This window comes from Drosophila mauritiana, chromosome 2R (genome assembly GCF_004382145.1).
Source record: "Drosophila mauritiana strain mau12 chromosome 2R, ASM438214v1, whole genome shotgun sequence".
Classification (NCBI taxonomy): Eukaryota; Metazoa; Arthropoda; class Insecta; order Diptera; family Drosophilidae; genus Drosophila; species Drosophila mauritiana.
In genome coordinates this window covers 13512330-13539465 of record NC_046668.1, presented here as the reverse complement: position 1 = coordinate 13539465, position 27136 = coordinate 13512330, and the positions used below count along the sequence as shown (strand labels likewise).

Sequence of the window (27136 nt, the reverse complement as noted above, 5' to 3'; positions counted from 1 at the left end):
GGGGTTGAAAGTGCGAATACCCTTTAAAGATTTTAATTTAATTATTGACTTAGAGTATATGCAATTTTATTATATTACAATTTATATATGTTTTACTGTACAAGTTTAACTTAAGTACTATCTGTAAGAATCTATGATTTCACTTTTAATATATGCTCCCTGCATTGAAAGGTATTTTCGTGTCGAATAATTAGCAAAGCAGTAACGTGCCCGTGCAGCAATTAAAATGTGCTATTCGCTATCCCACATGGTGGTCAAGCGAAACGCCCGAATTCCCCGGCTCAAAGGTGTGGAAACGTCGGTGTGTTGACCAGCGGCGGCGACTTGTGCTTAGTGAGCGTGTTTGCCTCCATTTCGGTTGCCATTCCGACTCCGTTTGCCTTTTTCCGTCGAAGTGTGTGGTCAGCTGTGGTCAATGATAAAAGCGAAACGATAATTTCCGTTCGTGGAGCTGGGTGGCAAAGTGACCGTTGACATGCAAATTTCCATTTAAGGCGAAAGCTTTCTAGGTACCTTGTAATGAAGTTGCTGTTTGGGATGAGCACAGGTGAAGGTCAGAGTACATTCGAAAGTTGCAGCAATTCTTCAAGAACTTATACATTTAAGCTGATGCCTATAAAAATGAAATTTTTTAAATAAGTATTATAAAATCAAAAATAAGTATAACTACTTATACTACTACCATCTAAAAGATACTCTACCAGAGCTAATGGCAACTTAATTTAAAGTTGTCCCCTGCTGTAGTGGCTCCGAGTGGAAGCTCCAGGCCACCGCCCACCGAGTCGTGTGTCCCTGATGGAATTCAGTGGTGCTGACATTCGCCACCTGCAGCTCCTTCAGGTAATCCAGTATTCTTGGAACGTTGGCCTTGACGCCCAGCATCGTGGTGTAGATTCTGCACCGCAAAGGAAACCAACGTTAATTCAATCTCTGGAGCTAATGAAGATTGACTCACCGCACGCGCTCCTTGTTCTCCAGACTCTCGTCTATGATGCGTTGCACAAACTGTACCTCGCCGCCCTCGCAGGTGAGTTCCTCCTGGCTTCCAGTTCTGGCATTATTGGGTGCTGGTCGTCTCTCTGGATTCCTGGTATTTCCGCCTAAGGGATTTGGTAAGTTCGAGTCGAAGAAGGGTGGATTGCACAGGCAAAATTGATACCGCAACTGTCGCTGATCCTGCTCAAAATAGCTCTTAAAGATGTTCGTGTTGTCTGGTTGACCATAGACTTCTATAAGGCTTTCCAGGTGGTTTTTCTTTACATTCATCATGGCGTACTCTATGTTTTGTGGTTTCGATTCCAGAGCCAGCATGTGCCAACCATTTTTCTTGGCACCAAGCAGTGAATAAATGCAGGAGGAGCCGCAACCTGCGAAAGATTAACTTAGTAAATCGTTGGGACAAACTAACCATAGCTTACCTATATCAATACCACGTATGTCCTGCAAGTTCAGAGGTTCCATTAGATCCTCCAACCACAAAATGTAATTCAAACGGAGTGCTAGTGTGGGCACCAAACTTCCGGGTGCAAAATCCACATCTAAATCGTAATACTCCTTCAACAGCATTTTGGTCAACTCACGCAGGGTCTTTTCATTGCGAAAGTTAACAGAAACCTTGCCATTGAGCTCCTAAATTAAACAAAAGTTTAATAAAATTAATGTCTAAGCTAAACAAATTGTTTTAACTTACCAACTGGCACTGCTCTCGAAAATCTTTATATTTTATAGCCATTTTGGTGTAGTCGGGCTGCGTGCGTAATACATTACGTGGATGCATGCCGACTATCTTTTGATTTCCCTTAGTTTTTACCATGTTTTTGTTTAAAAAAATCGCAATTGTAAATGAAATAAAATGCCGCCGAAATTCGAACAGCTGTTTAGTGCTGCAGTCTGGCAACTCCAGCGAGCAAGAGATGACACAAGCTCCCATTAATATTTGGTAGTTTTATTTGCCCTTCTGTGCTATCAGTGACTGGTCACACAACCACTTGTAGATTCAACTTTTGTAAACAAAAAAGTAAACTAATGTCTTGGCCTGGCAAACTGCTAGTTACTTACGAAAACTTTACAACCGATTTGCCAGTTCTTAGCATTGACAAGAAGCCATATGGATGCCCTGCTTCCTGCCACTGTAAGTGCAAGTGCTGTCGAGGATTCAGGGAGAAGTACGTGGCATTCAATGGGGAAGGAGACACCATATTTGGAACGGATTTCTCCAGCGAGTTATGCGAAGACGTTCAGAAAATTATGCGATTCCGAAGCTCGGATGTGCTGCTTTTGCTGCGCACAGCACAATTGCGCGATAATTTCTGGACAAATGAGTATTTTAAGGCTGATTTACAAGACGATTTTCGAGCAATATTCGATGCCTTTGAAGACAAAAACAGAAAAGTGCAAATGGAAAAGTTAGCCGCCATTCTGGATACAGTGAGCACCGGCTACAGACGTTCAGTTAGCCAACTGACAGGCCAGGAAGCACAAGGAGCTCTACGTCCCAAAATTGCAGCTTTATTCCTACCAGGACTACGCTGCGATTGCTACAAATGTGAGAATCTACCGTGGAAAAAGCTGCAGGACGTGGAGGATCACCAAAGGGCCCATCGCTATTCAGACAACTTTCACTGCCAGATATGCTACAGACGATTCTACCTACAGCACTCGTTAACCTCACACATAATTAGAAAATCCACAAGCTCGCGGGAACTCCACGAAAACAAGAGATATAAAAGACTACTGGAGGATCAGAAGTCACAAGAGCAGAAGGAACTGGAGCTATCACTTAACAAGGTGGAGGATATATTGGTGCCAGTTGCCAAGGACCTGCAATCGTACTTCAAGGATGAATCGAAACTTCCAATCAAAAAACGAAAGACTTCTAGCCTCAGCAAATGTCCAACCTGCGCGCAGAACTATGGCTTCTCCTTTAGCCACCAGCTGCACATGGTGAAGCACAGACGGGAAAAGCAGGATACGAACATCCCATTCCACTGTTCCTTTTGCAACAGGTCGTTTCTCACACGGAAATTCCTACGTAAGCACCAGAAGAGGGTTAGAACATTCAGTACGCTGCTATATCGCCCCTTTAAGTGTCCTCGCTGTACATGGAGATTCCAATTGAAGTCTGCCCTCGATGCCCATGTGCTGCGAAACCATGAACGCAGAAAACCCTGCCTAATATGCAAGCTACTAACCTCCCGTCTATGTTGTTCTGCTCATACCTCCAAAGAATGCAATAGGGCCATGGAAAAACATGGAGACAAAATGCGTCCGTTGAGAGAACCGCCAAAAGGAGGCAGCAGGAAGCGACCTCCGCCAGTTTGCGAAATCTGCAATAGGAAGTTCACGAGAAAATTTTTCCTTGAGGAACACATAAACAAAGTTCATTTGAATAAGAAGAATTTCACCTGCGAAATCTGCGGAGCGAATTTCTACAGTCAGGGCACCATGCAAACCCACCGAAAAGCAGTGCATCTTTTAGTTCACACCGTCAAGTGTGAAGTTTGCGATCTGACCATTAAATCGAAGGGAAATTACCGAAGGCACTGCAAATCTCAAAGCCATAAGGACAACCTTGTAAAGTTCGGGAAAAACAATGATAATACAAAAGAAAGTAATTGCCGCAGAGGTTTTTCTACTATTTTAAGAGCCACCGAAGAAAAGCTTGATATTGAAGCAAGTTCGTCAACAAACACAGATATGACTTTAGAAAGTAGAAGTACACCTAACTACAAAAAAATTGGCATAAAAACCAAGCAGACCCACTCGAAAACAACACCATGTAGATTGAAAAAAAGAGGAAAAATTAAAATCTGTCAAACCTGCGGAAATTCAATTGTTGGAAGTATGGAAAGGCATTACAGATCCATTAAACATAAACTTAACTTAATGGCACAAGCAAAAATGTTCAAAAAATAATTTTATTTTCAATATGTCGTTTAACTTCATAAATAGAAACAACATTATTTTTCATATTTCCTTGGGATGGATAATTAGAACTTAGACCAAATAATTCCTAAATTTTGTTGTGAATTAATTAGGAGTCATAAAAAAAAAATATATTTTTGCTGATTCAAAAGTTCCGCCCAATTTCAAGTTACTGAAATATACTAAGCCGAGAAAATAGTATTATTTGAGTTCATTTTATAGTTTACCCCACAACGGTCACTCTAAAAGACTTTTCGGCATAACAAAACACATTTTTATAGAAAACACGCTTTAAAATTAATAATATTGATTAGAAATGTCGGAAACTAGCTCTAAGGATAATGTGAAAACGGCAATGACCTATATTTGTGGAGGTAAGTTCGCCAGATAATGTACTTCGACGGAAAACGATTTTTTAACTGCGGGCACATGGCTGCCGAAATTGTTTGAAATGCAGTTCAATAAAAATTTAAATATTTTGTAGAATGCCATCATGAAAACGAGATGCGGCCCAGGGATCCGATTCGTTGTCGCGAGTGTGGATATCGTATCATGTACAAAAAGCGCACCAAGCGTCGTAAGTAATCCTTCATATTTAAATTTCCCCCCAGAAGTCTCCAATGGCTCTCAAACTGTACTGATGAAATCTTTCGTTTTATTTGCAGTTGTTGTCTTTGATGCCCGTTAAAAACCCCTAAAAACATATAGATAACCGTCTAAACAATATATTTAAGCAGTTAGATTATAAAAAATAAAGCTATTGCTTTAATAAATGTCATAACCCCAAGAACAACAGCGTTGTATCATTTAATGTAATGAAGGTAAATAGGAAAAAGCGTTTTGAATAAATTACAATAGGTTTATTTTAACTGAACAACATTTACTTGTATCATATTTTCCAAATTTTCATAAACCAAATCTAAATCAACTCCCATATGGTGCAAAATCCCAAATAAAAGAGCTTGGTTTATATTTTAAACTAATTATGTTTTATTTTGAATGTTTTGGAAATATATAATTTTAAACTAAAAACACTCACATTACATTTATTGTAATTATACCTTTTATTTTTTGCAAATTCATTGCTTAAATAAAATTTAAAGTAATTCGGTTTGTTCTTTTTGTTTCCTTTCTTATAAATGTCTTTTTTCGTCTCAAAAATTTTGTCTAAATGGCTTGTCATCCAAAAATTTACTTTACTTAAGAATTTTCTCTTCGTTTACGCTTTAGTTTAGTTTTGTGTAATAAATTTAAGTTTTCTTTTAGTTTACCACATTTAGCAAAAACACACATTTTACACTAAAATTGTTTATACCTTTATTCATATGTCATATCTTCCCCCGACACTTTTCAGTCAAATATTTCTTGTTCAGTGTGGTAAAAAGTTGTATTCTATCCATGTTCTTTGAGTATTTTGTAAGTTGTTCTTGTGTTTCCATCTTGTTCTCGCCGACTTTCTATTCCGCGCTTTTCAGATAAAATCATGAATACATCTACACGTACAGTAATATAGTTTTTGTTCATTTCGTTTTGTTAATATTTATAGACGTTTGGTTTTTCATATTTAAAACGTTTTGCGTTTATAATGCTTTTTGTTTCGTTTTGTTTTTTGTGGGCATTGTGGGCGTGACTGCTGCTCCGAGGAGTAACTAAATCAACTTAAAGTAAATGTACATTCACGTTAAAGCTTAAATGATAAGTAAGGCAAAGGGTTCGATGAGGTTCGCGTTTGCAGTTCATAAATTAATCCATAAACTAGGGTAACTAGACGACTAAATGCTAGGTGTAAAAAGATGGCAATCATTACTCGTAACTTAACTGAAGCTTTGTAAATGGCAAATTAAAGCTTTTACTTCACATTTCATTCAATCGAATACAAATACAAATGGATGTGGAGGTGGATGTGAAAATCAGGGGCTGGGGGACACATTTGATAAATGCTCATTCCAGGTAAGTTACTAAATAGTTAAATATCCGTGTGTAAATGTTCATTGTGAGTGGGGTGTGTTTGTGAGATAGCTCAATCGTACAACTAAGATAATGAAATTCATTTGCAGTCGGCTGCAAAAGCGCTTTCGAGACCGTTTGCATGAATTGTGTTTGTTTGTTTTTTGCTTTAAGTATTTTTTGTTTGTTTAAGAGAAATCATATTTCAGGTACATCACAACTTAAAATTTAAAAAATTAAATGCAATTTTTTAAATAATTTTCAATGTCAAATGCCTAATGCATTCCATATATGGCAAGCAAACATTTTCTAATCTTAAGCGAATAAAATAGAACCAAAACTACACGACCACATTAGCATTTGTCCGCCTGTCCTCGGCTAATCCTCTTCTGCAGAGCTGCCTGCAGCTTCTCTCTCCTAGTTGATGAGGATCCATGTCGCCAATACTTGTGCAGAGCCAGCGATCCCAGCGTGTGGTAGTTGAAGCTGATGGAGCTGTTCTTACGCGACTGGTTGCACTTGAGGCAGCCCAAACGCTGACGCACCATGCGATTGAGGTACTTGTCCCTCAGTAAGGTGACCACCGCCTCGGGCGTCAAGCGGATCTTCTTTGGCTGCGCCTGCTTGCGCGAGCTGGACTTCTTGCTAAAGTCCAGCGGTGCAGCGAGATACTCTTGCTGACTGGCCGCATCCGCAAGCAGTGGCAACAGAGTGGCCAACTGGTTGAGGGACTTGCGGGACGCATTCGAGGCACTGTTGCTGTGGGCCGGAGCCGCCTTCTTGGGACTCCGACGAGGTGTGCTGAGATCCAACTGCCGTTTAAGCAGAGATGTCACCGGCGCTGGTGGCTGAACCTTTGGAGCAATGGTCAGGGTTATGTCCTCCTTGTTCCGCAGATACTCGATGTACTCCTCCGTTTCGCTGAGCAGACGACGACGCTTGCTCGGCGACAGGTTCTCAATGTCCAGCTCTGGCTGTTGCTGCTGACCTGTAGTCGTGGCCGTGGGCAAAGCAGCTGCTGCAGCGGCCAGCATCAGTGGCGTCTCTGCCGCATAGTACTTGTTGATAATGTCCTTGACGTAGTTCTGGAACTGGGTGCCAATGCGATTGAGATTCTGGTACTCCATTTGGGTGAGGAACGGAGTCTGGTTGCTGTGGCCGCTGATGCTCGGCGGCGATGTTGCTGCCGCAGCTGCAACACTTACTGCTGCTGCGCCTGGTGACTTGGTCTTGTTGTTCTCCTTGTCATCCTGGCGATGATGGTGAACGGCATTTCTGTGCGATGACTTGTCCTTGTAGTAGTTGTTGTTGTTGCTATTGTTGTTATTGTTGTTGTTCAATTTGTACGCGGGAGACGATTTAATAAGCTGCAATCGCTGCTGCTGCTGGCTGTGATGTTGCTGATGGGGCTGATGCTGCTGATTCTCTTGGTCCTCATCGTTGTCGTTCTCGACCTTGATCTTCCGTTTGCTGGCCAGCAGCTCGATGGCCGTCTGCTCGTAGTTGGCCGCCTCTAGAAATGCCGTTGCCATCATCGCCTTGGTGGGTCCCATATCCTTGGCGTCCATTTCATCCATCTTCTCCAGCTTGATGGCATGACGCGACAGCTTTAGTGGCGATGTGGCGCTCATATTGAACTCATCGCCAGAGAAGCTCGACGAAGATGCAGACGATGGTGTATTCTCGTCATCCTCGCCGGTGGAATGTTGTCGCGCTCGCATGCCAAACTTTTGGCGCTGGGAACCGGAAACGGAGCCGCCGGATCCGCCACCCATGTTGCTCAGGCTGTACAGCAGTGCAGCAGCCTCTCGTGTCGTCCATTGCGAAGGCAGTTTATTGTTAAACAGGAGTTGATGATTGGCTGGTATTTTCAACTCGTGCACGCCTCCCGCCTTATGAAAATCCTGAGCGACCGAAGCGGTGTTGCGACTAATGGCGTCCATTTTTAGCAGACTGCAAGGATAAGTGAATAAACAATATATTAGATTGATTATTATGATATTGGTATATAAACGAAGATAAACAAAACAGGTGGCAAATAAACTTTAACTGAGGGTGAAATTCAGATGAGCCACTGAATAAAATGGTTATATCAACAAAAGAAAAACATAAATAGGGAACATACAAAAAGAAACTGTGGAGCCTGAAACCAACTATTAAGAAAGGTACAAACAAAACAAAACATTTTTTTAATCAGTGGACATTCAAACAAGGGTTTCGTAAACAATGTGAAATGGGTGTGATAAAACACAAGCGATTAGAATTTGCAAAGTGGTTTATAAACACGATGACCAATTTTGTGAAACTTAAAAACCAATATCAACGGAAACGAATAAGTAAACTTCTCGGGAAATTATGCAGAAGATGAATCTTAAAGCATTAGATAAGCACGCTTAAGACACGGAAATAAGTATATATGTAAAATAGGAAACTGAGTGAAAACCAACGAAAACGCAATGGATCGGGGATATATTGGGTTATCCAAATACCGCGCATAGTCCTCCGGATCGCTGCCCTCGGCCTCGAGGTACTGAAACAATCGCTCCGAGCCGCGCTTTTGCGTGGCTGCATTTGGCAATCCGCCGGTTAGCAGATCGTGCGGCGGTATCAGCGAACCGTTGGCGCTCAGCCGCCAGCCGACCATCGACGAGGGATTCACGATGATCTCCTGGAGCGGTCCGCCGCCGGAAATGTTGCCGCTTATGCCGCCGCCACCGCCTCCTCCGCCGCCGGCCACGCCCTCATTGGTGGTGGTGGTGTAGATGGTTACGGCGCCGCCGCCTCCATTCGCATTTCCCACATTGCCACTGGACGAGCTAACCGAAATGGTGGTGAAGTGGTGGTCGATGGTGATGTGGAGATGTGGTGATCATGGTGGGGATGTCGTGGGAATCGAGAGTCGAGAGAACGAGAGAACGAGGGTAGTAACTAGAGTTAGGAACGTTGTGCGCGCTCGGTTGGGTTTTTGTATTTTGTAATTTTTTTTTTGGTTTTGGTTTTTTGGGATGTGTTGGTTTTGTTTTTGGGAGGGATTGCTTGGTGTTTTTTTTTTTTTTTTTTTTTTTTTTTGGTTTGGTTTGGTATTTTTGAATGGGGCAGGGCGGTCTGAGAATGTTACCCAAAAGCATTGCCGGCATAGGTGTTCAGCTGGTTGTTGGCCACCAGGCTGTTGCCAATAGTTCGCAGCACATTGAGGTTCTGGCTGTGGCCTCCGGCATTGGCATTGTTGTTGCCATTGCCGCCGCCGTTGCCGTTGCTATTGCCGCTGCTGCTGCCGCCGCTCTGGTTGCCGTTGCCGCTGCGCGCCGGCCGATTATCGTGCGGACTGATCAGATCAGGGTATTTATGTTTAGATATAGAGAACGTCCGGGGATTTTGGGGGGTAGCCAGAGAAGTGGGGCGAAAGAGAGTTCAAAAGCTGTTTAGAGTTTTTCGTAATTCCCAGGACAAACGAGAGGGACAGGCTAGATTCGGTTAACCGAAGCTTTAGGTATCCGTGCAGTTGGATGTGGCAATCAAATGAGTGACATTTATAGTCAACAGATGGTTAAAGCCTTTTGTTTAATCTTTAACTTGCTTATTCAAAACATGCGGACACACGGAATCAGGAGTGGATGCAACTTATTACATTGTCTGCTCCCTAAATGCATTGATATCCAAATCCACTGCAAGGATACAGGAAAGGGACACGGTTTAACGGCGTATACTTACTGCACATCGCTCATGTGAGCCTGGTACTCCTCCTGCGTGTCCGCCAAGTAAGAGCACTTGCTGCAGGCCCGCTTGTTGTGCACCTTTAGCACATGGGTGGCCAGGCGCTCAGAACGCGCCGCCTTGTAATCGCAGAGCAGGCAAACGAAGGGCTTTGTATGCGTATTGAGGTGCCGCTTGAGACCCCACTTGTCCGCTCCAGACCACGGGCAGTAGCAGCAGGTGAAGCGCTTCTCGCGCTTTGGTTTCAGCAGGCCGGAGCCGCTGCCACCGTTTCCATTGCCACCATGACTGCCACTGCTGCCGGAACTCGAGCTGGCCACCGGCTGCTGCATAACGCCCACGTGAAGGGGCAATACCACACCGGCCCCATCGTCCATTTTCTCCTGCTTAAGCTGGGCCAGCGGCATGTCGGTTGCCGAGGCCACTGCCTCGATGGTCTCCACAATGCTCATACTGCTCGAGGTGGGATGTCGTTGGGCCTCCAAGAAGGCATTGTCTATATTAACGCCCGCCGAGTTAATGGTCACATTTCCCCGGCCGCCGGAGTGATGAGAAGCGCTTCCAGAGGACCCGCTGCCCGAGGAGCCACTGCCCGCGGAGACATGTCGCCGGGTCTTGTTAATGTCGTACTGCAGCTCCCGGTGCATGCGCAGGAAGTGCTTCTTGACATGATCGGCTCGGTTGAACTGCTTGAGGCAGGCATAGCACTGGAAGGGCTTCTCGTCCTTGTGGATGTTCTCATGCCGGGTGTACAGATCCCGCCGGTCCGTCGAGTATGGACAGTGCGTACAGGCGTAACGCTTCTGGATGTGCACTCCATTCGCGGCAGCGGCGGCTGCAGCCGCTTGAGCTGCCTTCTTCCGACCGCCTCCTCCGCCGGAGGAGCTGGTGCTGCCGCCACTGCTGTTGCTGGGCGCTGAGGTGGGTGTGGATTGGGCCAGATTTTGGGCCGCATTGGCCGATGTGGAGGGGCTGGCGTAGATCAATTCAGCCGCATGCTCCTGACGGTGTTTTCTACGGGTAGAGAGAAGTTTTAAAACGTAAGTAACCATAGTTGACCAATATTTTTCTCAATTTTCAATACATAATAGAAAACACTTTCTAGACACTTACTTGGACTTGGGTGTGCTCTGATGCGGCTGTTGTTGCTGCTGCTGCTGCTGGTTGACATGAGCGTAGCTCTGGAGCTTTCCGCCCGAGGTCCATTGTACGAGTTGTGGTTCCGCCGCTGCGGCCGCCACCAGACCAGATCCGTCCTGAGCCCAGCGCTGTTGCTGCTCGCCGGCTTTCAGCAGACCCGCCTGGCCGGCTGCGAAGCCGTTCTGCATCAGGGCTGCCAGCCCGAAGGCAGTGCTCAGATGATCCTCGGACTTGAAGCCACCAACGGCCGCTACACTGGGTGCCGGCACCACAGTCGCCCCACTGCTGGCCGTCACCACCACGGAGTTGCCCGACTCCGCTTGCTGTTGCTGCTGTTGTTGTTGCTGGATTACATTGGCCTGGGTGGTGGCCACGTTGTTGCCAGAGGCGCCTGCCGCACTGGACTCGTATTCAATGCTGGGCGCTGCCGAGCGATCGAGTTGTTGCTGAACGGGGAAAATAGTAAAGGGTTCCGTTAGATACATCTCTTTTGGATTCAGCTTCGTCATCTTACTTACCAGATTTGTAAAGGAGCGCTGCTCGCCCTCGGGCACCGCTGTTGGCCCGCTGGTGGCCACTTGCGCCACCGGCGTGCCGAGCGTATGCAAACCGTTTCCGGTCTCCTCGCCGTACAATTTGCGTGTGATTTCCTTGAACATATCTTCATATGTCGCCTCCACATTGGAGGATTGTCCGCTCGCTGCTGGATGGCCGCCGTTCACTGGTATTAGTGTGGCCATTGCAGGTGCTTCACTTTGCCGTCGGCCTTGGCTAGCGGGGGTGCTGCTGCTGCTGCTTTCAGGGGGCGGAGGCTGCTGCTATTGCTGTTGCCTCCACGTCCACTCGCCGAGAACTGAAAAATGGCCGAGAGAGAAGGCGGATGTTCATGAGTAAACGGATACTTTCTTTAAAACAATTTTTAAGATTTAAAAAAGAGGCTGATTAATTCCATTAACGATTAGAGTCTTTAGAGTAAATAAGACTAAAACCAGTTTAAGTTTCCCACTTTCTTAAAGAAAGATCAATAAACCTTGTTCAAAATCGCGTCCCTTGCCACTAAAAGAATTCGTATGCAGTTTTTCAAATCTAAATGCCTTGGGTTTTTTCACAGCAACAGCAGGGAAGAGTAGCTTTAATAAATCCAACTATCTTAGAGCCACATCCGGTACCAAAATACCCAACGCCTCCCGCCAAACGACGTCACTGGTGGGAAACGACTGCTGACACATCCAACTCTGATTTTATGGGAAAGGAGAGGCAGCTGTGTCGGGTGGCAAGGGGGTGGTACCGGTCTGCCTTGGGACCGCTTGCGTGGGGGGTTTTGCCTTTGGTTTCGGTGGGCATTGGGCATTGGGCTTGGATTTCGATTTGACGCAGCATCGCTGAGTCAGCCAGAAATGCTTTCGAGCGCGTTTTTTGTTTACGAATCTTTGATTTTTGGACCACCGATGTCGGGTGTCAGGTCACAAAAATTGAAAAGCGTTATGTTTAAGTGGTTGCCAAGACAGCACAACTAAGAACTATAGACTAGCAGTTTAAAATATGTAATACTTTGACTCTTTGAAGAAACAAACTGAAACATTGGTCGCCTGAACCAGTTGTTTAGTGCACAGCAACACTCACACACTCGACTCTCTTTTTGGGGTCCCAGCTGCATAAATTAATAAATTTGCCACCTTGACGTGCCCAACTAACGAACCAACCCAAAAACCCATTGATCGTCTTCCTCTCGACGGGTCTAGCATCATCATCATCATCCACATCACTAGCCCAGCATCATCCGCACGGAGAGACAAACTGCAAACGATCGCGGCATTTTTTTTTTATTTTGGCGGCGCTTTTGTTGTGCGGTGGGTGGGTGTGGGCTGTGCTAGACGTTCCTACCTCTTTCTATGCACTGAGAAAAAATATTTGCCAAGACGTTGTTATTGAGTGAATATAGTGAACTGGGCAGTTTTAAAGGTTATCAGTTTTTGGTTTGTTTCACGATTAAATTTCACCATCCTCGGAAATGTTGTAAGATGCTGAAAAGCTACTAAGTGTGGCATTTTTATCAGTGGCTAATATTTTTCTTGGCCACATGTTGCTGCGCCCTGTTTTTTTGAGAAGAAACGGTTTTTTTGCCACTCTGTGGCGACAAAAAGCGTGTGTTCGATTTGCCGCTGGGCCCTGGGCACGTTCTACGGCCCAGCGCCAACGGCTGCGCCCACCCACACACCCACTGTTGGCCCCAGCCCAAGACACCCCGCTGCCATGTCATCGCACCACCAACAGCACCTACAGCACCACCCACACACCTACACGACCGTTCCCAGTCCCGAGATCCGTTCCGATTCAATCCGATCCGATCCAATCCGATCGACAGCCTGTTTCTGTTCGTCTCTTTTCAGTTCATATTTCGTATCTGAGTTTTGCATATTTGATTTTTATGCTTCGTGTGCTTTTTACAGTGGGGTGTTGCTGGTGTTTTCTGCCGCCATGGGGGCGTTTGTTGTTGTTGTTGTTGTTGTTGTTGTTGTTGTTGTTGCGTTCGTTGTTTGTTCAAGTTCGAGTGTTTCGGGAAGTCTGGGGGTCTATGGCTCTGGGGATCGGCTCGGGGATCTGCCCTGATCTGCTGGTCTGGCCTCACTCAGTTCTCTGCGTGTGGTTTCTCAAGCCAAGGGCACGTCTTTGTTGCTGCCATTGTGGTGGTTGCCGCTTGACTTTGGCCACGCTCTCAAGATCATGCCGCGCCATAAGCTCCATTTGGGGATCTGAAAAATCGCAGATGGGCAAGGAAAGTGCAAGTGTGGGTCTGCAAACCAGTTATATACCACAAAGGAAAGGCTTACTGAAAGGAGTCACCTTTATACCCATTGTATATTTCTGTTTAAAATCTTAATATTGGGTAAATTACATATATGCCCTCTATTTCGTAATGACAACAAATTATTAAATTGCTTATCATTTTTTTCCGATAACAAATCCCAACACAAAAGGAACTTAAACAAACTTACAGTTAGTATTGCCTTCATAAGATCGAGTTAGACAAGTTCGTTAAGTTAAATTTCCAACCGCTCCCAAGATCTCTATCAATTTGCGACACCCCACCGCCGCCCCCTGAATTTGATAAGCCGCCGTCAAGGGGTCAACTGTTGTGGGCGAGACACACACAGCACAACAGAAAAATAAAAACACAACAGCAAAATGGGGGAAAAAAAGCGGAAAGTGTCATGCGTTGCCAACAGCAAAAGCGCGCGTGTGGGTGCTGTGCCTCCCCCTTTTCTGCTTTTTTGTTGCTGTGGCTGTTTCTGCTTCTGCTGCCAGCAGCAACAACAACATCCGCTTTGCTAATAACAGACGGCAGCAGAAAACCAACAACAACAACAATAACGAGAGTGGGCTGAAAATGGGCGCGCAGGCCAGCAACAAAATCAATTTACAAAAACAACAACAACAGCAACACACCACGCGCACATCAGAACAGCGATCGCAGTCGACGCCAAATTGTGGTGGGTGCGCAAACAGACGCCAACTTGGGGGAGTTTGTGAGAGCAAGAAAAAGCGCGAGAGAGAGAGAAGGCAGAGAGAAACCGGTTGGGCAGCTGAAAAATGCCGGTTGGGGGAATTTTCGCTGTCTTTGGCTCTCACGTAATAAGTGAGAGCGCGCTTGATCCCCCCACTCTCTTTTTCTTTCTCTTTCTCACTATTGGCAGATGTTGCATTTTCGCAGATGCCGGGCAACTGGTAACGGTAAACGCATTATTGGCTCTCCCTTTTTTGGGTGCCAGTGGGGTGTTTTTGTTGGATCTAATTTGGTGGGTTTTTTTTTGGGTATTTGCAATAATTATTTAAAGCGTAGACTAATCAAATGTTATAGCCTCTAGGCGAGGGCGGTCATCAAAGTGCCAATTGCAGTACAGTGAAGATTCACTAAGTTGTACATGGGGTATTCTTTCTAGCATCATTTTTCAGAACATGAGTGAAATTTTAAAATAAAATTTTGATAAGAGCCAAAAGAGTTTTGGAAAAGTTGCAGATCTTTACATGCTGAAAAGTTATTTAAGATGATAATTAGTTTTATTTCATATTCAAAAGTTTTTCGATTTTTTTTTTAGGAAGTTAGATCTGTAGAAGTCGGCCTGTAGAGTTATGCACACAGTTTTTAACACCCGTGGGTTGGGCCAAGCGATCTGGCAATCTGGCGACCTGGCAGCTCAGGGTGAGCCACAACATTTACTTGTTGTTGCGGTGAAAGGCCACAAGCGCGACCGCAGAGGGGGCGTTCCGGTGGGAGGGGGCCGACGGGATGGGGGCGGAGTACCAGCAGCAACAGCAGAGTCAGCAGACACAACAGCGGACGAAGCCACCAAGCTAATGACATGTTAACACAATCCCTCCACCCAGCTCCACTCACCTCCTTCCTGACCCCTGCCCCTCTCCCAACCCAGCCATGGTAACCACCAACTTGGCGAGCGACCAGCACGCAGTTATTAAAAAACGCTTTAGCCGATGACGCACAGTGGGATGGGACGGGTGGAGCTGCACGAGGACGTTACTCGCATCCCAGTGCAGCAGTCGTCAATTACTGAAGCGCTATTCTACGGGTTCCATCCACAAGTCCATTTACAGTTCGGTCCGGACTGCGAACTGTGCAATGCGAATTTATGACTTACTGGACTTAAATATATATTTTAAAAAACTAAAAAATTGCATATACCCTGTTTTCAAACACATTTTAAACCACTGTGCCATTAGTATTTGGCAGCAACCACTAATCATCAACGGTGGGTGGGTGTCTAGCAGCACCATCGTATGTCCAATCCAACTGACCGCAGCTGTCCCAATGATCCAACCGATTCCACGGAATAAAATCGAAGATTTTATATGCGAGCCAAATTAACACCGAACAGCAAAAGGCCCCAACAAAAGCCGAAGCAACGGCGACTGCCAACGGTATTCTCGCTGCTTATTTCAGCTACCCGCGCCTTTTTCAACGCCCACCAACCAAAAATCGGCGGCGGCGACAGCGACGCAGGCGCAGCTGGGTGGCTATAATGGAAGGGGAAGGGGGAGTGGAAGAGGGCGCGGGCTACGAGGGGGTTGGCGAGTGGGTGGCTCGCTGGGATGGGGCGAGGTGAGCTAAGCGCGTATCTGTGTGGGCCGTAGTAGCTGTTGTCATCGATTGCATTCGTTGGCCCACGGCTCTATGTTTCTTTTGCCATTTTCATTTTAAGGAAGATTCAAGCTTAAAATATAATTTTTAAAGCACATGCTTAAAAACAACTGGCTTCCTAGCGAAATAAACCCATTACTCATCGTAAATGTTCTATCTTAGTTAGATGTCATTAGAAAAATCGTCGAGGAATCCCCGTTAACGGATTGCGTGTTGATTGTTTTGAATAAATTGGCCATTAATAATGCCATTGGGTCAAAGATGGTAACCTTTTGAAGCAAATTTAACCAAATCTAGTAGCTGTAGCTGAGCAAGTTAAGTATTTCCATAAGGACTTTCTCCCTTTCTGCCCCAAACAAAATTGAATTGTATCCCTAGGACGCACGTTTTCCCAACACTTCCTTTCCCATTCCCATTCCCATGGTGGCATATCCTTGGGTTAATGGGGCTGCCGGCGAACAAAGGACAGCGGTTGTGGCGACATGTATATGGGCGGCAGGTGGTACTTTTTGTGGCCACGATGCGATGGCAGCTGCTTCTGCTGCTGCTGTTTCTTCTTTGTTTTCTTACTATACTTTTTTTTGGCGTCTTCTCTTTAAGCTTGTTTTTAGGTTGTTCGAGGCGGATGATGGCCGGCCAGCAGACAACAAAAGCAAATTGCTTTTGGGCCCAAAAGTCTTCGGAGCTGGTTTCGTTTGTTGCTTCATTCCAATTTTTTGTATTTAGTTTTTTTTTTTCTTCTTTTTGGGTGGTTCATCTGCTGGCGGTGGGCGTGCGACGGCTTCAAGGGCAGGCCCAGAAAACAAGTCAGCGACCATAGCTTTTGGCTATGATTGCCCGCCTTTACTTTCCTCATCTTTTGCGGCGGCGGCGGCGGCAGCTGTTGGCAGGTGCGCGCCCTCATAAAATGGCCAGCTAGCCAGCAAAAAAAAAAAACGAAAAATAATAAAGTGAAATACATGCAGAAGGTACAGAAATGCAGGCGCAGACGTTGCACATGTTCGTCTGTCCTTCGCCTTGAGGACTTCAGGGGTCGTCTTGAGAGACCTAAGTCCAAGCCGTGTCAGATGCACCCTCCCTGATCTGCTCCTTTTCTGGTGAAATCTTTGCCGCATGCAACATGTGCTCGGTGTCCGATCATCCATGGGGTAGCAATTTTGTGCCATGTTTTCCATTCCCTTTTTAGGGGTGGTTTTCCGTCTTGCCGCTTCGTTTCTCAACTGCAATCCAGGCCGACAACAACCTGCTGCCCAGAGTAGAGATCACTTTTAGGGTTGCCCCGTTGGGCTGCAGGTTGCAGCTGCCATTTGCCGGTGGTTGGGGTGGCTGAGGGGATTTGGGTTTGTGCGGGGTGGAGTGGGGTTTTAAGTGCCGATCCTGTTGCTTTTGTTGCGGACCAACGGATGCGATCCTTCAGAGGAGGAGGAGTAGAAGGAGGTTCCAGGATACATACATACGAGCATGATGAATGGATTTGGATTCTGAATTTGAAGAGGATGCATTTAGGTGTGACTTTCTAGTTGAATCTATCGCCAAGTAGGGCTGGGGTATACAGATAAATTCCTTTGAATGATTTATCTGATCTCAGCACACAAACTCTCATAGATGGTAGATTCCCTAGTTTCACAGGGCTTCCACATACACCCATCCGCGCTTTGAAATGGCGATCGGGTTGAAAGCTTCAATTCTGGACCGTCAGCAAATGACTGCGCCTCCTTCGCCTCACAGCCGGTTGGGTTTCGTGTTGTACTCTTTGGGTTATCATATGAACAAATGGATTTCCGAGAAACCACCTACCTACACACGAGAAATGCCACAGCCCAAGCAGCCATCATCATACCATCCCAATCCGTGGGCCAGCCTATCCGTATTCGTGTATAATACATATAGCCAAGACAACCCAACCCAACCCAAAAACCGAAACCCCTCGCTGAAATGTTGACGCTGGACGCCTCTTAAAAAAAAAATAACAACAACCACATGCACAGCAGCAGGCAATCAGAGGAGTAGGAGGCCGAGGTGGGGGTGGGGCTTGGTTGGGTTCGGGATGGGGTAGGAGTACGAGTACCAGGAGGAAGCAGTGGGAGGTGGAGGCGAGGAGACAGACCCAGACCCATAATGAAATTTCACAACAACCTTCAAGCAGACATCGTCGCCGTCTGTCGTGCTCTTCCTCTTCGCCACCATCATTTTCTGAGTTTCTTCTTATTTTTTTTTATTTTGGTTCGGTTTCGTTGAATATTGAAAAACGGTCGAAACGGTTGGGGTTTTTTAGGCAAATTGTAGTAGGAGGAGTGGCTGGTGGCGGTGGTGGTGGTGGTGGTGCCATAGAATGAGCCAGCGAAACGAAGATAATGATGATCGCCGGGCACAAAAGCAAAAACGAGACCAACCAAAACTCAAGACGCCCAAAAGATTTTCGGTTCGGTTCGGCTCGGTTTGGATCGACTCTGCCCGCTTTTGGGCCAACAAAAGAAATGGAGAAGAAGATGTGAGTAAGTCTCCCCCCTCCCACCTGGTAGTTCCACCCCACCCACCCAAAGCGAACAAAGAAGTGAGATATGTACATACACATAAGAAGTGGAATGAATCCTACGCAATGGGGTGGCTGTGCTGCGAAAGGGGACGAACTCCGATGCCGAATCCGATTCAAAATCCCAATCGAACCGAACCGACTGACGCCAACAGGTAAAAAGTAGAAACCTTGAAAGCCGCAAAACAAACAGCTGCTGCAGAGAGCGGGAGGGAGAAAACAGGTAAGCGAGGAGCGCGGAGACGAGGGCAGGTAACTTTCGGGCAGGGGGCGGGTGTAACAGGAAATTCCTATGTGATTTTCGGTGAGATTGCTGCCTCACTGGGGTCGCATCACCATCGTCGTATCGCATGGGCATAGGCATTGGCATAGGATCGGTTTAGGGATTGGGAATCGGGATTGGGATCGGTATCGGGATCGGTGCAGCACAACAACCCTCTTTGCGACACGGGCAGGTACCATCCATCCCCTCTTTTCACCCTCCCTCCCCTGGCTGCATAAAATTGCTCTACCACCGACGACGGGAAGTGCGTAATTTATTTTTGCCCTTTTTTTGGGGTCGCTTTTTCCATGGGAATGTCGAAGTTGAGTGGCGGGGGGAGGAAGCCAAGCGTGGGTTGGCAGTAACATAACAAGCGGAGGGTCGGTGCAGCGGACGCAAAAGTAAGATGGCAGATGACTCAATACGGTTGAGTTCTAGAAACTTTAGTTCCACAACTCCCCCACGTTATCAACAAGTATTTACATATAACATTTATTTGATTTAGCAGAAAGCGGATCTTGCAGAAAGAGAACTTCGCAGAAAATTAAAATGTTTGATTTGAAACTTGATTATTTAGACAGAACTCAGTATTTAACAATACAGGCCGAAGCCAAATTTGCGAGTTTGAAAGTTTTCTGTTTAAGCTGAATTTAAAAAAAGAAAAAATACAAGTGATTTCTTTGCTTTTCATATCAACAAGTATTTATAACTCGCTATAAGTTACATTTACTAACGTAAGTACATTTGTGATTAAATTATGGAATTATGTTTTATTGCGTGCGTGTTGATTTTCATCTCCCCCACGGGAACATGAAGTTTTCCAATGGCAACCCTTTTTCCAACCGATCGTTCCAATGACAACTCCTTCGAAGGCGAGCCAACCACGAAGATGAGTCCATAATGAACAAGCAAATAATAGAGGGCGACTGCCAGTGGGGGCGGCAACATAGCGAAGAGGGGAAATGAGGGAGGAGGCGAGTAGGTTGAATGCAAAAGTCGCTATCGATGGGTGGGTGTAAAAAATTCATCAGAATGCAAAGGGAGAGTGTGGGAGAGACAGACGAAGTGATAAAGCAGCGGGAAGGGAGAGGGGACAAGAGCCACGCCAAAATGAGAACCTACAAGAAATCACCATTTGAAACAGCGGGCGTCGCGACGGTCAGTCGCCTCCCTCCCCTTCCCTACCCACACCACGGTTTTTTCCTCCTTCTGCGCGCAACAGGGTGAAAGGGAAAGGAAGAGGAACATGTGACAAAGCAGAACGAATAGAAGAAGGCAGGCAAGATTTCTCACTGTGTGCGTGTGTGTCTGCGAAGATGATAAGCAGGGCAGCGAAGAAAGTAGGATAATGAGGGAGGAGGCAAAGGAGGCGAAGGTGTCGGAGGAGGGGGAGTATGAGCAAGGATTGGTGGTGGTGGGTTTCTTTCGATTTCTTTTCTTTTTGAGCCCCTCGCGGCGTCGCATTTGGGATCTTTGGTCTCATTTTTCAGGAAAGGGGTGCCCACTGCTCTTTCCCTCTTTTTTTTATTGTGGGGCGTTGGAGTGGCTCGGTTTTTTGGTTTATAATTGGAAATTGGGTAACCGGTTCTGGGCCTAGCTACCTGTGGGTTGTTGGGCTTGGCACATGGCCTTCGAGGTGATTTCTCGATGGCTCGCAGATTGTGTGGGTTCGGTTTTGGCTTTTGGGTCTGCTCCATTAATTATATGCAGCAAACTTCCCCGAAAATAATTAATTCCCCTTAATGTTGAAGTCACTAACAATTATATTATACCTTTTTATGCTGATCAGTATTAGTTATTTCCAGTTGGCCCTATGGCCATTGCTCTCCCTTTCCGATTTAGGCCTTCCAGCCGGCTTGTGTTGTTTTCCTTGAATTACAGTCACTGTTTGTTCACAATTTGTTCACTTCTGTTTAATTACAACAGTTTAGTTACAATTGAAACGCAATCACGCACAATCAGCGGGGATTTTCGCTGTATATATTTTTAATAAGAACTCGTGCCAAAATTCGCAGGAAAACCACGCGTTGCAATGATTCTTATAAAAATGCCGCACAAAGTCAATTCCAAGCACGATGAAGGAGGAAAGCGAGAACGACCGAACCGCACACCACGAGAAATTCCAACAGACTGAGATGGAAACAACAAACGATGACGCCGGCAATGCCGACGCACAAAGCAGCGCACAGTGGGGCGATGTGCGGTGGATTCGCTATCCAGTTAAAATATTAATACGCTAGGCATATACAATATTTTAAACAACCCTTTTGAGAACACTTTAAGCAAAATGAAAAGCGTTTTTGCAAAATATTAAATATTAAATTTTCCGGTAGTAAAATTAAATGATTTTTGTTTAGGTTTTAAACAGTGGGTTTTTTAAATTTAGTTGATTCGTTAATATTATTAGTATTAATAAATTATTTAAGCGATATTTAAAACTGTTAGTAAGCCCCAAAGAATATTTATGTTTCAAGCCCACTATGCAAGTGGCCACCTTACAAACGAATGATCGCATAAAAGAGAAATTGCAACAAACAGGCGGCAAGGCAAGCCACCCGCTCATTCAAGTCGTTTGTTGTTGCTTCTGCTGTCTCTCTCCCGCTCTTCAGTTATTGTGTGTGGGCCGGCGTCGCACAGTGGGAAATTTGTACCGACTTATTGAATAATAAACATTTCACGTCGCACTACAATAGTTCAAGTTCTTGGCAAATGAATATAAATTTTTTGTAACGTTTTTTTTTGAGCTGCCTGATAAACAAATTATATAAAATAAATAGATAGCCAAGTAGTTTTTCCAGAGAGTTCCGGCATTTAAACCTTGCAATTGCTCAACTCTGCCCACTGTGCCATGTGGGAGTGGGAAACCGTGTAGGGTGGTTTCAGAGTAGAATTTTCGGACCAGGTCAGTTTGCGTTTGCGACGGCGCAACTTGATTTCGCTGTTGTTGTTGCCGTTGCTGCTGGCTTACGTTTTTTTTATGCGCCGCTCGGGTTGGTAATGATCTTCGTGCATGTGGGTTGGCGTCGTTGTTGTTTTTGTTGCTGGTGATGGCGGTGGATGAGGAGAAGAAGGAGGAGGAGGAGGTGACTGCGACTGTTGCGTTCATTAGCGGGGCAGAGGCTTTTTTGGGTTTGGTATATGGTATATGGCCAGAAGGAGGGCGTGCGATACATGGTCCAGGTAGACACATGATGAAGCCACAGTCGAACTCCCATAACCCGGCATTTTACTAATTGAATACATTTGTGCTTCATTGAAAACGAACTTCTTCGTTTTGATTTTAAAATCAATTTTTAGAGATTTAATTTTGATTTGCACATAAATGATAAGTGGACAGTTTATACTTTCGGAGTTTCACTGTATTTATAAACAAATTCACCCACATGGCAGCCTCGAATGGGTGGCATAGCCCGCCGATTTTCGTCGTGGGCTGATTTTTAGCCGCATTCGATTTCGATTTCGGGTTCAAGACTTGCCATTCAACCTTTGGGGTTGGCTGGCCTATAAATTTGCACTATCTCTGATATACATGTAGTTGCCTTGCCTATATCTACTATATGCATGACTCATATGTAAATGGGGAACTCCCGGTGCAACAACAACGACAACTGCATCAATTCAATGAAATTGAAAGTTACTGGCAATCAATGGACTCTAGTGCATCTTGGTCGCCAAGTTGTTGTTACTGCAGGTTGCGATGACGCTGATTTTGATCGTACTACTCATGTATGTACAATATCCCCCGCAAAAGGAAGACAACGCCAGCGATGTGTGGCTGCAAAAATGCATATGGTGCCATGAGGTGAAGAAGATGCATTATGTCTATTCGGCCAGGCGGACCTGAAAATGCCCTACCATTCGAAAGTAGTGGATTTGTAGGGATTAAAAAGTTTTAAGTTACTTAAAAAAGTTATTATATTATATTAAAAACACATGACTGACTGCTCTTTAAAGATTTAAAATGAAAGAAATCAAGTAGTTACCGAAAGGTGGCATGTAATCCACATACCTCATTCGAAGGGTAACTGCAAACAGGTTAGCCCTCGAAATGGAGCAGCCTGAGCACCCTACTTTGCCTTCATTGCCACTCAAGTGGAAGTGGCTGGCCAAGGCGATGATGATGATGGTGGTGATGGAAATGGAGATGATGATGATCGCGGATAAAGGAGCTGCCTGGGGACTGGAACCGGTTCGTGAGCAGCCGTCAGTGGACAACATGTGGGCCACCTCGAATTCCCCTGAGAGGTTCTTTCAGAGGCAGAGCTCACTGGGCCTGGGTGGACCCGTTAGTCCATCCTTGGCCCGGTGCAAGCTGTGATATAACCAACGATCCCCGTAATGAGCCTGGCCAATTACAGCAGCACATGGCTTCCTACGGGCCAGCAAAACCTGTTGCCCCTGAAGACGAAGCCCTTCTTCGGTTTTGCAGTTGGGAGAAAGTCTCCGCGCTGGAATAGGGCTTCCCATTTTGGGCGCCACTTGTGAAGAGGAAATCTGCCTGGCACTTCTCAAAGGGGTCGAAACTCTTGCACTTTGTCACGTCTCATTTAACTTGGAAACCCCGGGGGTGGTTGTGCGATCACTGGTTCCCACTGTATAGTTCGCTCCCACCCTCTATATACGTACACTATCCCACATCCAACATGCACAGAGAAAAAAGGGGGCATTATTGGAACAAATTTGCATACTGTCTATATATACATTTGTTAAATATACAAGACATAGGATTCAAATGATTAAAATGTAATACTACAGCTTAGAGTTCTTTCTTCCTATAGTTCAAGCGAGTTCTAACATCATTTCAAAGAGCAAATCTTTAGATTTCCGTAAATGTTTTTCCTATGTGGAGACACCCCTTGACGGGTGGGCGTGGGACACGGCCACGCATGCGCAACTCCCTCCGAACTCCCAACTCGAATCCACTTTGTCTGAGTGGGTGGGTAGTGTGAATGTGTGTGTGTGTGTGTTTTCGAGACTGGGTTTGTTTTGAGCATTGGGTTGGGTACAGTCTCCGCTTGGCTTGCCTTGCGGTCGGGTGAGTCACTGGGTCTTGGCCCCTGGGTGATTTTTTCAATCATCATCATCAGCGTGGGGAGTGTGAATGAAATGAAGTCAACAGGAAATAGTCAGTTTGCGGCTAAGAATAAAATCAAATGATCGCTACGCATTTTTCACGTTATGTACTGACTACCTAAGAATCAAGTTCAAAAAGTACATAACGTTCTTTTTGAAATGTAAGAAAGTGATCGCTAATATGTTGACTTACAATTTTAGTCAAAGTTTTCGTCAATTCTCATGTATTCTTGGGTTAACGAACTCATTTAGTTGTTATTGCTTAACGAACTTGCTTAACTTTGTCTTGTAGTCTGCTTCCGTTTTCCACCCCTTACTTTCCAATCTAAAGGAATGTGCGTTGCATTCTAGGCACTTTCCAGTGCTTGGATTCGTTTAACTCGAGCTTAAAATCAATTTTTGTCGACGAGTAAAAAGCAATTAAGCTGTCAGCTTCAAATACACAACTAATTTCTATATATAATCCATGGAGACGCCATGAAACGAAATTCCGTTGCCGGTATCCCCCTACCCCGTACATAGTATTTATTTATATAGGCATAATCCCGGGCAAGTGCAATTCGACTGCATACAAATTGCATTTTCCACATAATATATAAATGTATAAAATATGTGCGTGTGAATATAATCTTATATATATATAAATATATATATATAAAGCACTCGAATGCAGTTATTTGCATTCTGCAGCAGACATTGCCACCCACAAATTTTCACCATATTGCCCATGGCAACAAAAAACCACACATTTTTAGTTTTCATTTGAAAACGCCATGCCACAAACGGAATTCGTCAAAGGCAAAATAATCAAATACAAATTATATAACTCCTACATACATATACATACATATGTAGTCGCATATGTTGCATAAAAACCGAAACCCCAAAAAACCATATGCAAAAACCCCCCATCGAATCGAAATGAAAATGCATCTCTCTCTTTGGAGAGAGCGCAAGCCTGTGCCGTTATTTTCTATTTTCCCAGAGAGCGCGAGAGTGAACGAACGGAAGTTGAACTCTCGAAAGTGCAACACAATTCCTTTGCACTTTTTTGATAAGGGGTGTGGGTCGCTTTTTGGGGTGGTGGGTCGGTGGGTGGGGTGGTTGAATATAACAAAAATTGTTATAGACACAAAATTTATGATGTGCTCCGGCTGTGAAAAACAACCACCCACCAAGGAGCGAGAAACCAAGGGGGTTACGATAGGTGGGTGCGGGGGGGTGGGGGCGGCAGTTAGTTTTCAAATGCCAAAACAGTTGAGCTATTGTCGCGAGAGCGGGATAGTAATACCCTTCAAAACCAAAACGAGAGCGAGAAAGAGGGTGGGTTGTGCATTGTTTGGGGGTTGCTATACCGTTGCATAGAGCGCCTGCTCCACTCCACACACCAATACCATTTGTTTTTATTCCACTGTGTACGTGTGTGTGTGCGTTTGTGTGAAGTATTGATGATGGAAAAATAGAAGTTGGCGCTTTTTAGTTGGGGGTTGCTGCCCCCAGTGGGGTGTTTCTCTGGAAAAAGTGCATACCGAAAAAGATACGCACACACACACACTCAAACGCATTGCGGAAAAATCAATAAATCACTTGGCTTGGAAAATAGATTTGGAAAGGCCCCCCCTAGGAAAATCAATTAATAGATACTCCATGCTACTCCGATCCGATTTGTTTTAAAATATTTTATTCACCAACTTACCAACATGTTAGCGGAGATTTTGCAGCCAGCCCCGGAGTATGCAACACTTTTTCGCCTCTTTTCGCGCGGCACACTGCTTAGTGGATTTGTGTTTCTCCTTTGCAGCTGGAAATGAATTTACTTCACTGATTTGTTAAATGATTTCCTTGATGCACTTTTCGGTTTTCCGATTTAACGAGAACGGACCGCGTTTCACAACTAACCTCATCAACACTCACACACCGAATGAGTTTTCGTGACTGAATGAATATGAATGGTCGCGGAGGAGCGGATCCTACGGCGATTCTCCGCCACCCACTCTTTGGGGGTGGCTGGTGGGCTGGGCGGAAAATGTCCCGTGCCTCCTTCCCCTATTTGGCCAAGTAAATATGTTGTAATATTTAGTTTTGTTTTTGCGTCTGCGATGCGTTGCTTAGTTTGCTGTTGTTGCCGCGCCGATTGCCTGTCGCGTAATAATAATACCTCTCCGACGTTGTGCAATTGTGGGAAAAGCTTCCTGTCTGCGCCGCCCTGCCTCTTCTTCTGTCACCCCTCCGCTTTTCCGCTTTCCACAATTACAAAAAGCGCGCGCATTCCGCAACGCTCACGCTCCCACGCATAACAAGTGACTCTCCGCAAAAATTTGTCAATAAGCTAAGAAAAAATTATTCTAATATATAAATAGACTTATTATTTGACTTAAATTGAGAAAGAATATATTAAAATACATAAAAATTTAATTTTTTTATTTGTTGGTATCGTGGTATCGATAGTCGCGCCGAAAACATCGGAAAACATCGAACATCAAATTCAAATATTCAGTGTACTTAGTGCGGAAGAAAGGCCACAAACAAAAAATTTCTTATAGTATTTATTTTTATAATTATTATTGTAATTATGATAATAGATTAATTAATTATGATAATAGATTATTTGACTAATTAATCAACAACACTTGATTTTTATAGACCAATTTTCTTATCTAATTATTCCGTTAAATTTGTTAACTTAAAAAAATTTCCATCCCAATCATCACATCAAAATTGAAATTGAATTTAATTTGCTATCCGCTTTAAAAATCACATTTCCGGTGCCATTTTATAATAATTTTACATTACATCATACACGATCCCTACATTCTAACATTAGCTGTGTCACTAACCCAATGCAAACTATTTTTGAGCTGCTTTCTGAATTTCTACACTTGTAGAGTTTAAGTTACCACCTCGATTTCTACATACGTTTATTTGATTATATTCGTTCAATAAACAAATTTATTTGATTATAAGCATGTACAATGTTTAGTCATGCCAACTCCGTCAAATAGTATTTGGCGCTTTTTTTAAAATTCTTTTCTTTTTCAATTCTTTATATATACAACTTTGTCCTTAAGTAATATCCCTCTACATTACATGGTGCTTGCTTGATGTGCCACTTATTTTAAGAAGACTAATAAAGCTTTGCATATCATTTTAATAAATGTTTTAAATAATGTTCACATGATGTATTAAAAAATGACACTACCGACGAAAAAATAGTATTTTATCATCTGTAGATTGACAAACCCGCAAAACCGAATGGCAAAACGATTTCAGGTAAAACATGGCTACCACTTAGCCGTGACGACGTTCATTTTTGGATTTTCGTCATTTTTTTCTCCACTTTTTCCGTCACTTGAGGACAGCAGTTTTTTTAGTGGCACCCAAGTTTTAA

At 44.7% G+C, this 27136-nt stretch overlaps 4 protein-coding genes across 11 annotated transcripts; 2 read left to right on the top strand and 2 right to left on the bottom strand.

The window, feature by feature from the left end:
* Positions 1 to 80: 80 nt before the first annotated feature.
* Positions 81 to 1890, bottom strand: LOC117138220 (U6 small nuclear RNA (adenine-(43)-N(6))-methyltransferase). Of its 3 annotated transcripts, none has more exons than XR_004459187.1 (6): positions 1691 to 1890; positions 1419 to 1629; positions 956 to 1367; positions 702 to 895; positions 514 to 613; positions 81 to 451 (listed from the first exon to the last, which is right to left on the bottom strand). XR_004459187.1 is itself a non-coding variant. In XM_033300164.1 (5 exons), exons 1-4 carry the CDS (start codon positions 1811 to 1813, stop codon positions 718 to 720), a joined length of 924 nt encoding a protein of 307 aa, XP_033156055.1. In that variant the 5' UTR covers positions 1814 to 1890; the 3' UTR covers positions 81 to 613; positions 702 to 717. The 3 variants fall into 3 exon arrangements, 1 of the variants encoding a protein (XP_033156055.1); XR_004459186.1 differs by having other exon boundaries at positions 82 to 406; XM_033300164.1 differs by having other exon boundaries at positions 81 to 613.
* Positions 1891 to 1963: 73 nt separating this feature from the next.
* LOC117138219 (zinc finger protein 337) lies at positions 1964 to 3975 on the top strand. The gene has a single exon (XM_033300163.1). The coding sequence runs from the start codon at positions 2026 to 2028 to the stop codon at positions 3913 to 3915; it is 1890 nt and encodes a 629-aa protein (XP_033156054.1). The 5' UTR covers positions 1964 to 2025; the 3' UTR covers positions 3916 to 3975.
* Positions 3976 to 4156: 181 nt separating this feature from the next.
* On the top strand, positions 4157 to 4717 carry LOC117138221 (DNA-directed RNA polymerases I, II, and III subunit RPABC4). The gene is made up of 3 exons (XM_033300166.1): positions 4157 to 4298; positions 4409 to 4501; positions 4590 to 4717. Exons 1-3 carry the CDS (start codon positions 4241 to 4243, stop codon positions 4610 to 4612), a joined length of 174 nt encoding a protein of 57 aa, XP_033156057.1. The 5' UTR covers positions 4157 to 4240; the 3' UTR covers positions 4613 to 4717.
* Positions 4718 to 5216: 499 nt separating this feature from the next.
* LOC117138217 (protein charlatan) lies at positions 5217 to 25869 on the bottom strand. Of its 6 annotated transcripts, none has more exons than XM_033300158.1 (7): positions 25445 to 25869; positions 11244 to 11578; positions 10699 to 11171; positions 9583 to 10599; positions 8990 to 9196; positions 8361 to 8687; positions 5217 to 7824 (listed from the first exon to the last, which is right to left on the bottom strand). In XM_033300158.1, the coding sequence occupies exons 2-7, from the start codon at positions 11463 to 11465 to the stop codon at positions 6225 to 6227; spliced, it is 3846 nt and encodes a 1281-aa protein (XP_033156049.1). In that variant the 5' UTR covers positions 11466 to 11578; positions 25445 to 25869; the 3' UTR covers positions 5217 to 6224. The 6 variants fall into 6 exon arrangements, with proteins under 6 accessions (XP_033156049.1, XP_033156048.1, XP_033156050.1 ...); XM_033300157.1 differs by lacking the exon at positions 25445 to 25869 and adding an exon at positions 20448 to 20814; XM_033300159.1 differs by lacking the exon at positions 25445 to 25869 and adding an exon at positions 20448 to 20814 and having other exon boundaries at positions 8361 to 8678.
* Between the last annotated feature and the right edge of the window lie 1267 nt (positions 25870 to 27136).

Excerpts from the sequence above, each read along its gene's own strand:
- LOC117138220 (XM_033300164.1), bottom strand. The coding sequence starts at position 1,813 with ATGGTAAAAACTAAGGGAAATCAAAAGATAGTCGGCATGCATCCACGT. Across the intron at positions 1,630-1,690 it reads TTCGAGAGCAGTGCCAGTTG|GAGCTCAATGGCAAGGTTTC; the intron begins GTAAGTTAAAAC and ends TGTTTAATTTAG. Across the intron at positions 896-955 it reads GAGAACAAGGAGCGCGTGCG|AATCTACACCACGATGCTGG; the intron begins GTGAGTCAATCT and ends TTTGCGGTGCAG.
- LOC117138221 (XM_033300166.1), top strand. The coding sequence starts at position 4,241 with ATGTCGGAAACTAGCTCTAAGGATAATGTGAAAACGGCAATGACCTAT. Across the intron at positions 4,299-4,408 it reads AATGACCTATATTTGTGGAG|AATGCCATCATGAAAACGAG; the intron begins GTAAGTTCGCCA and ends AATATTTTGTAG. Across the intron at positions 4,502-4,589 it reads CAAAAAGCGCACCAAGCGTC|TTGTTGTCTTTGATGCCCGT; the intron begins GTAAGTAATCCT and ends TTTTATTTGCAG.
- LOC117138219 (XM_033300163.1), top strand. The coding sequence starts at position 2,026 with ATGTCTTGGCCTGGCAAACTGCTAGTTACTTACGAAAACTTTACAACC.
- LOC117138217 (XM_033300158.1), bottom strand. The coding sequence starts at position 11,465 with ATGGCCACACTAATACCAGTGAACGGCGGCCATCCAGCAGCGAGCGGA. Across the intron at positions 10,600-10,698 it reads CAGAGCACACCCAAGTCCAA|AAAACACCGTCAGGAGCATG; the intron begins GTAAGTGTCTAG and ends CTCTACCCGTAG. Across the intron at positions 7,825-8,360 it reads GATCCGGAGGACTATGCGCG|TCTGCTAAAAATGGACGCCA; the intron begins GTATTTGGATAA and ends TTATCCTTGCAG.